Genomic DNA, 17,543 nt, shown 5'->3' on the forward strand with positions numbered 1-17,543 from the left:
CTGCAATCACTTCTGGGTCCTCTCTGTCTTGCTTCCTGCTTTTCTCAGAGCACAGATTCCAAGGACAATCTTAACCGATGAGAGCTACAGCATTAGCTCTCTTCATATCTGTTACCACAGAGTATCTTTGCATGACCTGGAGTGCTGCCTATCTACTGAAGCAAATTCAGTCTAAGACCAGAACTCATCTGTGCTTTCTTCAAGCATGCTTCTTCCTCCAGCATGAAATCCTAGGATGGGGAAAGTTCTCAGGATTCAAAGCCCACAGTTCTGCACAGACAAAGAACAGCAGTCTTTACAACATTGCTCTGTGTGCCATAGAAGCCACTGGCCCTGTGTTGCTTCTTATGTGGTGGAATAACACCTCTTCTCTGCCCTCACCACCCTGGAGTTAGATACCCAGACAGTATGTGTGCAGGGTGTGGCAATCATTTTGTCACCAAGGGAAAAGTAAGGTCCTAGCAGGCAAAGTTGTTGTATCATGAGTCATCATGGATCAAGAAAAGGAAAAGCAGATAGGCCCTACCCTACAAACTCAAGCACGGAGCAAAGGAGCCTAGTGGTTAGCAATGCAGGCTTCAGGCAGGCTTTCCACTTCAGTTCTGCTCCCAGCTAACAACTGGATGACCTTGGGCAGGTTGCTCAACCTCTGCAAACCTCTATTTCTCCACTTTCAGGGTTGCCATTTATGTAGCTTCATATCAATATCCACAGGGTTATAATGAGGACCTGTACACATGTAGCAGAGTGCTGGGTCAGGTAGGGCTTGCTGAGTGTTGTTTAGGTCTCATCTATGACATCCTCTGTTCAGCTAACATCACAACACAATCCTCAAGGTCTTCCTTCCGCCCCTGCTATGTGTTTGAACTTGGAGCACCACTCTCCTTCAGGTGCCTTTTGTTTCTATTCTGCTCCTGGATTTACAACGGATTTGCATCCCAATAAATCCACTGTAGATGAGAATATACCAAACACAGCTAGCCTACTGAGCATGCACTGCACTGGTTGTTTAGCTCTGTTACCTAGGCCAGCCAGGAGCTGGGACTCACAGCCTCAGGCCAGAAGAGTGAGGGAGGATAATACCAGACACTGGCAGACCTGGAGCAAAGCAGCATTTTAAGCCTAACATTCCACTTCAGCTGACCACACATTACTTTGCACATAAAGGTGAAACATCTTAAGTCAAACCATGGTAAGTCTGTGGCCATATTTGTATAGTTGGGTAGTCCTACTTAAAGGCTGATTGGTTGTTTGAATAGATTTGGCCCTCATAAACTCATTTGTTTGAGTACTTGGCCTATGGAGAGTGGCACTAATAGGTGTGGCCTCATTGGAGGAAGTGTCCCATGGGGTGGGCTTTGAGATCTCCTCCTAGGTTCAAGCTCCCCCCAGTGTGGAAGAGCCCCTTCTGCTGGCTGCCTGTGGGAGACAGTCGCTCCTGGCAGCCTGCAGATCAAGATGTAGAACTCTCAGCTCCTCCAGCCCCTTGTCTACCTGAGTGCTGCTATGCTTCTCACCATGATGATAACAGACTGACCCTCTGAGACTGTAAGACAGCCCCAATTCAATGTTTGGCTTTATAAGAGTTGCCTTGATCACAGCAACAAAACACTAACTAAGACAACGGAACAAGGTGATACTTAGAAAAAAAGCAAGAGAGCAGCCCTGGGGAAGAGCTGACCCTAGACCAGGATTGAGACACTGCTGACTTTAGCCTGGCTGAGAATGCTTCTTCCTGTGCACTAAAGACATGAGAGCCCTGACCATAGGGAAGAGTCTAGGGTCCTAGAGGTGAACTTGATTTCTGACTCATCCCCCCAGGTCAGCCCTTGTCAGAATTCCAGACACTCTGGGTTTCCCATAGGCCTCCCTGTTACCAAAATGGTAACCAAAATCTTGCTTGGGTTAGTGACTCTTCTGCCAGTCTCAAGAGTCACCAAGTTAAAGCGTGTATGACTGCCAACCTTCATCACATCTTGCCACCACAAGGCTCACCCCTTCTCTGTTAGTCTGACTGACAAAGAAGCTACTTCAGTCAGGCGTGACCCCACACCTCAGGAAATACTCCTTTCCAAGCAGGCGTAACTCAAACTCACATGTGCACATTGCATGAACATTCAAAGAACATTCTAGATCACATTATTTTTCCTTGGTCCCAAAATGAAGAGTCAAGTTTAAACATTCCACCTCCATCAACCAAAGTAAATGAGAGCTCTTTTATGTACACTTGAGAGTTTCAACTGTCCAGATGCTGATGTTATCATAGCTACCATTTTTTTTCCAAAAGAATTGAAAATGTGATTTTTATATTGCTCATAAGGCATGTTGCTTATGGAACTTTATGACATCTCATGAATAAAACTAAGGCAAGCCTTCTCTGGGCTCATCCGAGACCTCTTATGTGGATATTCACACCACCAACTCTATTTTTAGCTATCTGTCGAGTGTCCTCAGAGCATTATATCAGCCTGTGGTGCTGAAGAGCGGCAGGATCCGCACATTAGCAACGGCATGTTTTCCAGATAGCTAGAAATGAGGCTTCTGCAGAATCTCACCAGAAATAACAATAAATAATAAATAAATACAGCCAAAACACACAGTTTACTAAATGCCCAGACTCAGCCAGTGCGTATATCAAAACATCACGCTGTACTCCACGAATAGCTGCTAAAAGCTTGTGTGCCAAACAAAAATAAAATAAAATCTGGGATTCTGACCTTTAGGAACAGGGGGAGAAGGCTCAGCAAGTTCTTCCGACGTTCTTCTGGGTTCCTGGGCATTAGCTGCTGATATTCCAGGAATTTCTGTTCAAGCATGTCCCAGAGGACACTGGGGCTGGGCGACTGCCCTTCTAGTGAAAAATTGGGCTTCACAGAGGGGGATTGTCCTTCATTTTGGAAACCTGGGTCCTCGGGTCTGTCCTCAGTCTTTGAAAGATCTTCAGCCTCCATCGTTGGCGAAGCAGATCTGAATCCAGAACAAACAATTGAAAATGAAAAGTCCTGCTGTGCCACTTCCTGGTGACTGGTTGGAAGAAAAGTCCAACATTATTCAGTTCAGCTTCCAGAAGTGTCTAAGTGTCAGAACCCTACTAAAATGAGGAAGGACCATCCAAAAGAGATCCAGACTTCCATAGGATTAACACATAGAATTAACAGTACCACATGTCCCAGGCAGTGTGTAGGAGTCAGTAGATAAACCATATACGGTGACACTGAGTGAGGGATCCTCTCTGCAGACACTTAAGGAGACCCACAGGCCCAGAGGCATAAGAGGAATATCTATCAGGCTGTGGCTAAAGCTGGAGAGCTCCTTCAAGCTGACTCTCGTCTAAGAGACTGCAGAAACACAGGAGACATGCAAGTATTTGAGCAGTGAAGGCATGAAATTCCTTCAAGTGTCCGGGAGGCTGGAGAGATGCTGCACGGGGTGGGAGAACTTGCAACTTTTGCAGAGAATCCAGGCTCGGTTCCCAGCACCCATGTGGTGGGTCACAACCATGTGTAATTCCAGTTGCAGAGGGACCTACACGCTTGTCTGTTCTCTGTGGACACCAGGCACACATGTGCATAGACATACATGCAAACAAAATTCTCACGCACATAAAATAAAATGAATCTTCTTCAAATAATTTTTAAGTCATAGGTAGCTTATAAATAATGTTAATTAATATATAATTTATATAAGACACAATTCACTTTTTAACTTTTCTAAGTTAAGGTCATGTATGTTATACACACATATACATTCAAATGGCATATATGTATGTATATATATATGCATTTACGCTATTTTAACAATTCTTTATGTAGTTAAGTGGCATAAGTATAGTTAAGGATGGCCCGATGCAAACACCTGTAATCCCAGTAGGAAGGTGAGGGAAAGGATTGCAGATTCAAAGCCAACCTGGGTATATAGTGAGTTTCTTGGATGCCTAGGCTACATAGAAAGACCCAGCCTCAGAAAGAAAGAGAGAGAGACCAGATGTACAACTATCATCATTAGGAATGTCTAAAAGTTTTTATAGGTATGCAATCTATATTTATAGGCATTTAATCTATATAAACTGTAATGTCTACAACTTACGTCTGAAAGGAGAGGTTCCCACTTGCTATCAGCACTGTTTGCTTTGTGCTCAGTATGTTTGGAGGACTATGTGCTCAAAATGACCCTTGGGTCCCTGAGCTTGCTGGAGCCCTGTGTAAGTATATACAGGATCAAGCTGTGACAGCAAGTACCCTCAAGTCAGCACACAAAAGAACAAGAGCCTTTGGGGTGGAAGCAGCTATAGTCAGTTCCCCTGCTAGGTGTGCCTGCCCCCGAAGTTGCTTTTGTCTGTGTCCTTGACTGTCCATTGTCAAACATCTCAGGAAAGATATGTCTGGTTCACAGAACAGCACAGGCCTGGGGTTCATTTGACTGAAGTGAAATGCACTCCAAATAGAGATCAAAAATGTCTAGGCTTCCAGCATAACTATCTCTCCAAACTAAACATTTCCATGTCAGAATCCATCCTGAACTCAAACTCAGAGGCACATCAGTTACACTTGACTAACCAAAAGAAAGGGGACTAGACTCCTGTCCCTGTATTTCCAGGCAATGCTAGCCATCCTCCAGAATGCCCTGACCTTGCTTAGGTGCAAATCTGCCATCCCCAGCCTTTTTCTGTCTGTCACTCATGCCTCCTACCCTCAGACTTCATTCCCAGAAATCATTTTTCTTATTTTGTTTTAATGGATTTAAAAAAAAAAAAAACATGGTGTATCCATGTGATGGGTGGGATATTGCTAATCCATTTAAAATGTAATGAACGAACCAAGAAATGTAAGTATCAAATAATTATTCTGGATGAAAGAACCAGGACACAGAGGATCACAATTAAATGATCCCATGTGTATGAAACTCGAAAACATAATATCTGTTGATTAGGAAGGCTCAGTGGCCACCTGAGTCTGAGGATAGCGTTCCTAGGTGGGGACATCATGAGATTTTTGTGGCTTTGCAACTGTTCGTTATTGATCACAGTGTTCGTTATAAGAAAGCACATATTTAGCAAAACTCATGAAAGGCAGGTTTTAAATGGGCACAGCTGTATTACCATGTAAAATGCCCCTGAAGTGTTCGGTGCAGGCATTGGGGTTAATGTCTCTCTGGAAGGAGTATTGGAGTTGCTCACGTCCCTCAGTCCCCTCCCTGGCCTTGGCAGGCTCTTCTGGCAATATCTATCTTCTTAGTCTTGGCTCTCCATTGCCCAGGTCTATACCCATGCCTGCTTGGTGGGTAATGCACTCCTGGCATGGACACTTGGGGAACACAGCCAACAGCCCCTGGTTTGTGTGCCTGCTTTTCAAGTACCCTGGTGGCTTGGTCCTTTTAGGATCTCACTCAGCACAGTGTCTTTGGACAGAAACACGCAGCTGTGCATTTGTGAAGTTTGTGTCCTCCCGATGCCACCTCTTTACAGAGTGGTGTTGTGTGTGCATCTACTTGACAGCTCTCACAGTGGCAGAGGGCTAACTCACCCTCAGCCTCCAGTTCAGCACACAGTGCTGTAGGGGAATAGTCATGCAGACCGTCTCACAGGACAATACGGCACTGGTATACATCTGAAAGCAGCAGAATTGAATGAAGAACCTATACACCACGCTAGGTTCCATCAGATTCCACTGAGGTGCCTCCAGTACACAGGCATGGGGCACACTCCCTCCTCTCACGCCTCACAGCCGGCCACCCTGGATTGGCATCACCCGCTATTCTACTGATTGACAATGACTTTGAATTGAAGACTGTTTTGCTGTCGTGTTCATGTCTCTCTGGAAGGAGCATCTTCCCTGTGCCTTTTGGGCTTCTGGATCCTCCTTGATGAGCTGACTACTCATAATCTTGTCTTAAGTGTCTGTGTCTTGTTGATTTCCAAGAATATATTATAGAAGGTGGTCTTGTTTGTTTCGAAAATTATAAGTATCAAGAAGATAGTTCCGTCAGTAAAGTGCTTGGGCTGAGATCCTAATTTCTATCTCCAGAAGCCGTATAAATAGCCAGCCATGGTAGCTCACACTATTAATCCCTAAAAATGGGAATTGGGGACAGGTGGAGCTCTGTGCCAGCCTAGCCTGCTCAGCAAGCTCCAATTCAATTACAGACCCTGTCTCAAAAAAAACATGATGGGGCCTGAAGAGATGGCTCAGTAGTGAATAACACTTGCTGCTCTTAAAGGGAGCCCAGTTTAGATCATAGCACCCACATGGCTGTTAACAACCTTCAGTTCCAGGGGCTCCAAGCACATATGTGATACACATACATGCATGGAAAATACATATAAAAATACATACAGGTAAAAAGCAAAAATAATGAAGTCTTTTATTTTTTAAAAAATGATGAATAGCTCCTGAAAAAAGAAACTGAAGTCTGATCTCTAACCTACACATACACCCAAAAGCACATGCAGGCACGCATACAAGTTCACACAAACATGCAAGTACACACAAACACACAAGAACACACACACACATGCACACACAAAAGTGCAAGTATCATTTTGGATATTCTTCTCTTATAAACTGCTTCATAATTTTTTTTTGTCTTAGTACACTGACTCCTTTCCAATCCCCTGAACATCTTTCTCCACAGAGGCCGAACGTATGAGGCATGGCAGTCTTTGAGCTCATAGACAAGCACTAGGGGAAGCTGGCATGTTAGGACACAGGGTTGTCCCTTCAAGAGAAGGAACGCAATATCCATTATTCATCCAGAAGGGGGTGAGCGGATGCGCTCCCTAGCCTGATGACTTTTGCTCTCGCTGTGTGGCTAGAGACTTTTCTGGCACCAAACCCTCCCCCAGACCCTTATCATAAAGTTGTTTTTCTCAATGAATCTATAAAACCTATCGTGTGCATTTAGCGGATTCTACTCCTCAAGGGGATTTACATAAGCTTTGTTGTTCGTGTGAAATTGAGTCAATTGCTGCCAGAATAATTTTCACCAAATTGTGCTGTGTTTACATATGCCTGGAATAAAACTACTCAGGCTCGAATTCCAGAAGTTTAAACCAACACCAGCTACTGAGCCATTTTGAATCAAACTGCCTACTTGGCTCTCACAGATCATCTCTCTGCTGGCTGTGAAGGTCACAGAGACTGCCACAGCTGAAGAGTGATGTCCATCACTTATTTAATGATGCCACACACTTAGGCCAACTACTCACCATTGAAGATAGTCTTCCCATCTAAATGATGAACCGTGATGCTTTCCTAAATGTCGAAAAGGGAAACAGCCAGTTCTAAGTCAGCCAGTGTTCTAGGCCTTCCGTTCTGTTTTCAGCACATGCCTCCACAGGGCCCAAGAGTGTGCTGTCTTGGATAACCCCAGTTATTTTATTAGCCTGTGTTCATTTTACAAAGTTAGGGCTTCCCTTCTGACACTTTTGCACATGTGCATGGCACACTTTGATCTTGTTCACTCCCATGTCTCCTCTTGTCTCCCACTCTGCCAATACCATTGATTTCAAGTCCTGCTGACTTTACAAGCACAACAGACAGGAAACAAACTCCTCCCTGTAGTTTCTGGCTGTGTGTGCTTCAAAGGGAGGAGCTGTGGGTGCCATCTGTCTAGCCTGCACCCTCAGAGCCCTCCATAGATGCTATTCTACTGTCAGATCCCAGCATGTTCTTGCCTCTTGCTTCCTGTAGGGGTCTCAGCTACTTTCCATGGAAACATATCTAAGGAGTATTACGCTTAAACATAATATGTTCTTAACTAAGTACATGAAATAATGCTTGAGCCAATGAAGAATTCCATGTTGATTGTGCAACACATAAACATGCACACACACACACAAACACACACACATATATGCACACACATGCTCCCTCTGTGTCCCTTTTTGGAACATGTTCTTTTTAATCAGTCTAAGATTTCCACGTGCTTTCCCCAAACACCAAGAGACACTCAAACTGCTATGCCTACAGTGCTGTACCATATCCAGAACAGAGTCAACCAAAGCACAGCCCTACTGAGAGGCTACCATCCCATGGATCAGTTGTGCTGTGACCAGACTCATGGAGTCTGCCAACCAGCACTTTCAGAGAACCTCATCTTGGGAATAAACAGCAGAAAGACAAAGCCACAGGTTGGAAAAGCATGTGTGAGCCTGGTAGGTATGACAATGAACACCTTTAGTCACAGCACTCAGGAGACAGAGGCAGGAGGAGCTCTGTGAGTTAAAAGCCACCCTGATTGACCTAGCATATTCTAGGGCAGCCAAGGCTCCAAAGTGAGACTGACACTGTCTAGCTACAAAAAATGGCAAAGAATGCAAGACATGGGGTTAAACACACAGCAGACATCGTGTGTCCTGTCCCCTCTGGGTGCAGAAGCTGGGTTTATTGAACTGAAACACTTGACTCACACTGGGGGGGAACACACCAAGCCAGTGGAGAAACAGAAGTGTCTCACAAATACGGACCCGTGAAATGAGCTCCTGACTCAGATATAGAGCTGTGGCCACAGCCCTCTGCCTCTTGGCTCTTACCTGTGTCTGCTTCAGTTCTGTTTATCAGGGGAAGGAAAACCAGGAGGTTGGTCAGGGTAACAACCATCAAGAGGAAGCTGCCATTGTGGTCTCTTTACCAAGAAGTAAGTGCCATAGGTAAGCTCTCATATTTGTTCCTACTCAGAGAGAAAAGGAATCAGTTTGGGGTAGAGGCCACTGGAGGAGTCTCTGGAGACAGGGCCAGAACAAGGCATTTATTTACCCTACACACAACATTCAAAGATTTGTTTGTTTGTTTGTTTAATTTTCGAAGGTGGGCCTTGTGCTCAGAAAGTACAATGGTTAAAGAAGCACTAGAAATAATGCCCTCATGCAGTTTCAAAAGTAAATAAAACACTCGCATGTCCTGCCTCTTGCCCCCAAGCTGCCATCTTGGATGGACACATCTGGATCCTACAAAAACTTGAGTTGTTGGTGTTTTTGCTGCTAAAGAAACATTTCTAGGGTTGGGGAAGTGGATCAATCAGATGGCCTACCACACAAATAGGAGGACTCAAGGTCCCATCCTAGCATCCATATAGAAGCCAAAGCAGCAGTGAACATCTGTAACCCAGTGCTGGGAAGATGGATAGCAGTAGACCTCTGGAGCTCACTGTATAGCCAGCATAGCCCAAGCAATGAGCTTCAGCTTTGATGAGCTATCCAATCTCAAAGCATGCAATAGTGAGTAGTCAAGAAAGACACCCGATGTCAACCATTGGCATCCATGCACACATGTGTATACATCCACCCTCACATATACATACACCAGAGAACGAGAGAGAGAGAGATGGAGAGATTTTATTGCCATTCTTTAATTTCTGTTGAGTTAGAGGCAGGTAACCCTTTCAAGATGTGAGATGTGACTTATCATTCTTTGACACTCAGGTGCTCTAAGAAAAGCTCGTCTAAAGCAGTGGTTCTCAACCTTCTTCTTTTTGTTTTTTGAGACAGGGTTTCTCTGTGTAGCCCTGGCTGTCCTGGAACTCACTTTGTAGACCAGGCTGGCCTCGAACTCAGAAATCCGCCTGTCTCTGCCTCCCCAGTGCTGGGATTAAAGGTGTGCGCCACCACGCCCGGCTGGTTCTCAACCTTCTTAACACTGCTATCTTTAATACAGTTCCTCATGTTGTATTAACACCCAACCATAAGGTTATTTTCATTGCTACTTCAGAACTGCATATTTGCTACCTATGCAAATGTGTATATATGTATCTATTTGTATATACGCAAATACCTGACACCCATTTCTCTTGCCCACAGCCTTCAGGCAACACCAGCATCCTTCATTCTGCAGTGTGATATTTAATTAGTCTTTAGGGTCCAGCACCAAAGCAAGTTAAAATGTTCCAATCCCACCCAAGACCCCACTTCTCTCCTGCGTCACTTCCTCGTGGCCTGGCCACTGGGTCTTTTAGGTCTCAGAATTGATTCCAGCAAGGAGCTGGTCTGGATGGATGTCACGAAGCCATGTACAAGTGAATCTGAGAGTTCACCAAGAAAATGGGCAATACCCGAAATGGGAATACTGCCCCCCAGACTATAAACTGATATCAGGGAACACATCAGAAGTTGATGGAACAAATGGCCTTACCAAAGAGCAGAGGGAGGAAGCAAGGCAAGAGGATCCCAGGGGCGCTGCATAAGGGGTTCTGCACATCTAGGGTCTCAGGTGGAACAAGGCAAGGACCAGGTCACCTCAGGACTTGACCTCTCAGGTGACTCCATAAAACCCCTTGGTGCTTCCCCACACCCCTGCAGGGAACAAGAATTCCCAGTTCCTACCCAAGCCAAGTGTCATATGTACCCTGGAAGAGAACGGCAGAGCCAGGACCCTACAATCTGCTTCACAGGCCTTCGAAGAGGGATGCAGTTCAGGTTGTTCTCAGAAGCTCTGGAATTCCCCTAAAGACTAAGTAGGCCCCCCTTGTCAGGAACCAGAGAGGTTTGCAGAAACTTATAAAGACTCAAGACTTCCTTTTTCTAATTCCAGACCTCAATGCACTTAAGGCCAATGCACACACCTCTGTGGTTTTTGCAACAGCAACTGAACACAGGAACTCTCCATATCCTGCAGAAGGGGCTGGCTTTGTATCTTGGTATGTGTATCAAGTTCCACATTGCCAAAAATGGCCAAGGACTGGTTCCCTGGCTGAGACCCTGATGCTTAGCTATGGCATAAGCTAGGAACAGCTCGATGACAATAGCTCCAGCTCCTAACCATTAGCCTCTTCACCATAGAAGCTGGCATGTTGCTTAGCCTCACTGAGTCTTAGAAAACATTGCCTCAGGTCTTCTAACAGGGTGGCCAGTGTTCTCTAAACACAGAAAATCTACTAATCAAGGGTCATTATTCCCATTGTCTGGAGGGCTGTGCAAGACTGAGAATTCTTGACTCCAGAGGGGAACTGATGGATCTGAAACCAAACTGCTAGCAAGCACTAGGATCAAAGGCAAACCCCTGTGCCACTGAGGCTGTAGCTACCCCTCCCCCACCTTCACTTCAGGCTGGCTTGGCACAGCGGTCAACCATCAAAGGAATATGCCTGGGACCTCCTTGGATACTCTTGCCAGCTTCATTGTAGGGATTTCCAGGCTGATCTTTCAAAGCTGTTACCAAGTGCTCATGACCCCAGGTAAGACCACAGTCAACCAGGCTCTGAACAGGAACCCCACTCCCTCCAGTGGCCCCAGCACATTTGGCATTAGTCACTCCCTTGCAACCTACGTCAATGGACTAAACTCTCCTTGCCAGACTCTGCGTGGTGAGTTATAGGATTATTGGTCAAGGAAGGAACACCATCATCTAAATCCACACCTCAAAGTCCAGTGTCATAGATGTTGGGCAAAGACATGGATTGGCCTGTAGTCCAGTCTGAGTACATCATGGAGATCTGAAAAGGCTGCTCTGAGTGCCATGCTGGACCACAGTTCCCCTCTTGAGATGTGTAGCTGAGGAAAGAAGACAGACCATCCAGGCAGGGTGAGCATTTGAGAACATGTTCTGATTCTCAGGAAGAAACCAGAGCAGAGGAGGCCTGCAGCAGCCAGGGCCACACATAGGCTGAGAATACCTAGCTGACAGGCCCTAGTCTCATAAGTCTTCTCTGGGGTGATCTCAATAAAGAAAGAGTTAGGTATCTTACTGAAGCCTTCTGCTGGCTTCTGAGGGCCCAGACCTAGTCTCCTACTGTGCACAGCCTCAGGAACAGGAGTCAGGGAAAGTGGTGCTCAAATACAAAGCCGGAAGTAGCCTTGGGAGGAAGGCAGAGTCTACTCTGAGAGAAGGAGCTGTCAGTCTGGGGTGATGTGGGGTTGGTAAGACAGTAGGAGATAGGAGAAGAGGCAGAGGAGATCTCTGAAGAATCAAGACCAGAAGTAAGCCAGTTGGGGAAACTGAAAGTATGTGGAACGATTAGAATTTGAATGGCCCCATGGGTGCGCATGTCTGAATGTTTCCCCAGGTAGTGGAACTATTTGGGAAGAATTATGAAGTGTGGTCTTGTTGGAGGAAGTGTGTCACTTGAGGTGGTCTTTAAGGTCTCAAAAGCCCACACCATTCCCAATAATCTCTCTTGCCCTCTTTCCCTCTTCCTCTCCCCCCTACCCCCTTCTCACCCACCACCATCCCTCTGCCTTCTCCTTGTAACTCACATATGAGCTCTCAGCTACTGTTCCAGTGCCATGCATGCCTGTCTGCTGCCATGCTCCCCACCATGGTCATCATGGACTCACCCTCTAAAGCTGTGAGTCCCCAATTAAGTAATTTCTTCTATAAGTTGCCTGGTGTCTCTTCACAGAGATAGAACAGTGTCTATGGCAGCATGGGGGAGGCCGACATGTGTCTGCTTCTATGCATAGGGTAGGTGCAGGGCAGAAAGCAGGAGCATGTCACACAGGTCTCTAGACTCAGCTGTCCCCATCTTACTTGTCACCCTCTGTGAGAAGCACAATGCGTATACCTCTGACGTCACCAGTCTGGGACCTCCCTAGATTGCCTGGGTGGTTATGCATCCATTCTGTTTCGCTTATTCGACATGCCATATAACTTGTTCAGAGCTCAGGGGAAGAAAGGCTGAATGGTGAGGTGTGCCTGGGAGTTCACATGCTCAACTTCTGAGAACTGAGTACCTCCTAATTCTCAGAGATCATGAAACACTGCGAATCATGGGCCAAACCACCATGGGGAGTCATCAAACATACCGCAAAACGAGAGCCACCCTCCGCAGTCACTGGGAGTTGTAGCTTTAACGCTGGAAGAGAGTGCTTCTCTATTGCACCAAGCAAACCTGGGCCTGGGGATGCTGCTTTCTCAAAACTCTTCAATGAGAAAAACAGACACTTCTGGCGCAACTTTTACCCGTGATGCTTTCTTGGCCAAACATGGTGGGACTTCAGCTTTGGGCAGAGTCTCCCCACCTCTATGATTCACTTTCCCACCTATAACACCCCACCACCACTGTAGTGCTTGAATAGATGTTCTCTATTAGAAGTATAGTTATAGAATAGAAGTAGCTGTTTGCCCGTGCAGGTCTGCTTTGCCAACAGTTCCTACTGTTCCTGGACTTCAGCCTCTGAGAGACGAATGATTGTTTAACCACAATAAGTTTCCCATGAGAACTTGTTAATGTGTCGGGAATATTTCTTAAACCAGACCTAATTTTTCTATGTGCACAGCAGAGTGGGACCCAAGAGAAACGAACGGGAGGTGCCAAGGGACCCACACAGTGCTAACCAAGTGGGGTGTGTCCAGGCAGCTAGGGGCAGATGCTACACTGCCCATCAGTACTTTATAGCTCTTCCCTCACCTTGTCATAGCAAGCCTGGCTGCCTACAGACTGCTACTCCACCCTACACTGTCAGATTTAGGGACATGGATCTATCATGTGCCTAAATTATTCACTCAAATGTTTTCATGGCTTCCCATATCCTCCAGCAACTGCCCCAAGCATTAAAGCTAAGGCAATATTGAGCCACTATCTTCCTTGCTTCATTTCCACTGTCCCCAGTGGAATCTGGCTGAAGGAACTCTCCACGCCTACCCATCATGACCCTCTACCTCTACACAGCCATCCCTGCAGCAGACTGACCACAGCTGTCCTCTGGGCACCAGAGATAACCCCTCCCTCTCCAGATCCCAGCTCCTCACAACTGGAGTTACCACACTGACTGTAATACAAAGGGCTCTCTCAATTTCTCCCCCATTTCTCATGACTCACGAAAAGAATTTCTTTCCAGGGCTTACATTTCCTCAAATAGGTTTCTATCAATTATGAAATGTCACTGTGGCATCAATTATGAAATATCACTGTGATTTCATTAACATGTTTTAGGGAACGAATCATATCAAACCATATCAAAAAAATCAATTTATTCAGGCATGTTAAGTTGTGCTTTCTTGGTATAAAAGCACTGTTTGGGGCAGGTTATCAGGATACTCTTCTTGCCAAGAGGAGAGGTACAGTTATTCTGCAGGGCACAGGTCTCCTTTCTCCTCTGCCAAGCTCTGCCTGGGCATTCATCCCACAGGTCCATGAAAGGAACTGCCTCTGCAAGCTGGTAGCAGGGTAGTGGCTCTGAAGTCCCTACCCACCCATCCTTGGGTAGAGGATGTCTTCTCCCCGAAGGCTTTTCAGCTCTCCTTACCACTGCTACCTAGGCGGCTCTACCCACTTCCTTCAGAGCTGCTGCTCAAGCATAGATCCTAACCTCCACTTCCACCTCCCACTCCCATCTCCCCCCACTCCCATCTCATCTCCCCCCACTCCCATCTCCCCCCACTCCCATCTCATCTCCCCCCACTCCCATCTCCCCCCACTCCCATCTCATCTCCCCCCACTCCCATCTCATCTCCCCCCACCCCCATCTCATCGCCCCCACTCCCATCTCCCCTGACTCTCACCCCAGCCTGAAGGAAAACCTCTGCCAAAGGATCCCTTTCCTCTTTTAAAAGGCATGTGTTCTCAAGGCAGAGACACGGGTTGGTGGTGGTGGGGGCAGAGCTACAAAGCCTTTGACCCTGTCTAGGTTACATTAACCTAATCTCACCTGCTACACCTGGGGCCTCTCTTTTTTATTCAATTTATGGTCCCAGGGAGCCAGGGACAGAGGTGTGGACACTGTGACACTGTGACACCGGTAGACATTATTGATGCTATACATTTCAGCCAGCCTCCAGCACACACACCCCTCCCCCATGTGCATATACTCTTATGCATTACTGACTATCTCAAAGGTTTTGGAGATATGTTTTATTAATTCTTTGAGAATTTCATGCAATTTGTTTTGATTATGTTCACACCTCATGCCACTCCAATTTTCTGTATGTTTCTTTTATTTTTTATAATCCGATATCCATGGTGCCCATATACTCCTGGATGTGGCACAACCACTGGAGTGTGGCAGTCTTACCAAGAGTCATGCCCTTAAAGAAAACTGACTCTCTCTCTCCCCCAGGAATCATCAGCTGTCCATAGCTACTCAGGGGTCAGAGCTTACGGACATTACACACACATGCACACATGCACGCACACACACGTGTGTGCCAAATTGCTCACTGGCTTCATCTTGTACCAGCAACTACAGCTGCTGTGGGCTCACGAATGCTGTGCTCCTCTTGTATCCAGGAGACACTGGCTCGCTCTGATCCTCCCAGATCTCGTTCTCTTACAATCCTTCTTCCCCTGTTCGTTCGTCGGGGGATCCCTGAGCCTTGGGGACATGTAATAGAGAGGCCCCAGTTATGGCTAAACACTCCACAGACACTTATGCTCCGCACTTTGATCAGTTGTGAGTTTCTTCAATAACCACACCTCCACTGCACAAAGAAATCTCTCTAATGAGATCATAAAATTCATAGAGAAGCACAGAAGACCTCAAGTAGTCCAAGCAATCCTGAGCAATAAAAATGCTGCTGGACAAATCGTTGATGTTAAGTTATATGAGAGAGAGAAAGAGAGAGAGAGAGAGAGAGAGAGAGAGAGAGAGAGAGAGAGGAAGAGACACAGAGAGAGAGAGAGAGACAGACAAACAGAGACACATAGAGAGAGAGGGAGAGACAGAGAGAGAGGGAAAGGGAGAGACACAGAGAGAGAGAGAGAGAGATCAGTGAAACTGACTAGAGGACCCATAGATAGCTCTGTGTAACTACAGATAGCTGAACTTTAGCAAAGATATCAAAAATCCACATTGGAGAAAAGACAGCACCTTTTTTTTTCAGCTTGTTAAACTTTTTTATTAGTTCTGTGGACTATATCATGAGAATTTGGCACATTTATTTGTGCTAATAGCACCTTTCTTCGTACTAAAAAGATCCAACAGATTTTCAATAATGATTTTCCAGAGACAATGATGTCAAAAATGTGCTTCAGCATTCAGTAAAATGCAGTAGTGTGAAAATCATGTGCCATTTATTTAACGTTATCTAATGCTCAGAGAATGTTGAGAAAGGGGGGAGCTGAAAAGGAAGAAATATAGCAAAAGACCAAAGTTCTGTTTATTACTCTGTTCCAAATCAAACAGCAGCCATCTATCTCAATTATCTGTGCCACCTGGTAAATAGAAACCATAGCTGGGTTTGAAGTTTGTTTTCATGGCCTCATTAAATGACAAGAAAGGCAGGAGATCCTTACTCTAGTATGCACATGTTCAAATAAGTTATTGTAGGGAAATCTACACTTAAAGTGTGCAGCCTTTTCAAAGGTTAGAAAATATAGAACAAGGACGAGTATCGGAGCTTGGCTGTGTCATTTAATCTATAAGAAAGACAGCACCTTTAACAATGGTGCTGGGAAACCTGGATTTCATCCTGAAGAAAAATGAAACCCAATCCTTACCTCTCACCCTGCACAATTGCACCTGGGTCAAAGATCTGTGTTAGACCTGAACCTCTAAAACCTCTAAAAGAAAGAGTAGAGAGTACATCGGGATATGGGTTCAGGTGGGGGTTTTCCCGAGTCGGACCCAACTGCCCAGGAAATGAGACCAGACTACATGGAGTTAAACTCTTCTCTGCTGCAGCAGAAACAGGTAAGTGACTGAAGAGGCAGCCTGGAGAATGGGAGGGAAGCTTTGCTGGATGGACATCTGACAGAGGAATTCTATATAACAGTGAGCTGTGGGACTGAACAGGGAGTTCTCAGGCAAAATACAAATGGCTAAGAAATATTTTTAAAAGTTCACCATCCTCAACCATCCATTATGGAATCCAGGAAACTGGAAATATGGATGGTGGGAGAGGGAAGGCCTTCAGGGAGGGCCGCAGTGTAGTTCTGAAGATACAAAGAGGAACGCTGACTAGGGAAGAGGGAGACTTAAGTAGAGGGGGGAGGGAAGGGCAGAGGATGACCTGGGAAGAAAATGAGCCTTAAGGATGTCTTATGTGTTTTTTAAAATGATATTAAAGTGTTATTTTAAAATTTGGTCAACATGTATTTAGAACGTTTTCCAATTGTGTTGAAAAAGGAAGCATGATAAAATGTATTTTGCGTGCTCTATTCCAATACAAGCGTAGTGTATAACTGATAGGTAAGATAGCTTGATTGGATAGTCCCCTACATTGTATCATAAATACATGATATGTTGTCATCTTTCTTAAGTCATCAGGCTGAATTCCCAGGAATCACCCTCTTCCTTTACCTGAGCTGCCTCCGCCATGGTCCAGTAGCCTGCTGCTCAGACTGTTAGAGGGCTGCTGCTGGCAGAGAGACCCTTGCCACGGGGACTTGGTTTCCTTCACATCATCTGAGACTATGAATTCTTAAAGGATGGTCTGGGTAATCATCTGACCCACGTGAAGAGAATCTTCACAGTTCTGCCGTGGTGACTGTGAAGGACGTCTTAGTCCTCCAACAGAGGGAGCATCGGCCAAATACAGAGTGCACGGGCTTTGAATCAAGTATGGTGAGGATCGAATCCCAGCTCAGTCACTGTCTCCAGTCTCTCTCTCCTCTCCTCTCCTCTCCTCTCCTCTCCTCTCCTCTCCTCTCCTCCCCTCCCCTCCCCTCCCCTCCCC

The 17,543-nt window shown here is 45.8% G+C and overlaps 1 protein-coding gene across 4 annotated transcripts in view; it reads right to left on the reverse strand.

The window, feature by feature from the left end:
* Wdfy4 (WDFY family member 4) overlaps positions 1-17,543 on the reverse strand; it is a 218,847-nt gene that overhangs the window by 194,968 nt on the left and 6,336 nt on the right. For 3 of the 4 annotated variants that reach the window (XM_029469142.1, XM_029469139.1, XM_029469141.1), the window contains exon 2: positions 2,718-2,967. In XM_029469142.1, the coding sequence (XP_029325002.1) occupies positions 2,718-2,951 (234 nt within the window). In that variant the 5' untranslated portion in view covers positions 2,952-2,967. Of the gene's footprint in view, positions 1-2,717; positions 2,968-7,204; positions 7,252-17,543 lie in introns of those variants that run through there. The other variant, XM_029469140.1, reaches the window with a different exon arrangement.

Source organism: Mus caroli, chromosome 14, assembly GCF_900094665.2.
Source record: "Mus caroli chromosome 14, CAROLI_EIJ_v1.1, whole genome shotgun sequence".
Classification (NCBI taxonomy): domain Eukaryota; kingdom Metazoa; phylum Chordata; class Mammalia; order Rodentia; family Muridae; genus Mus; species Mus caroli.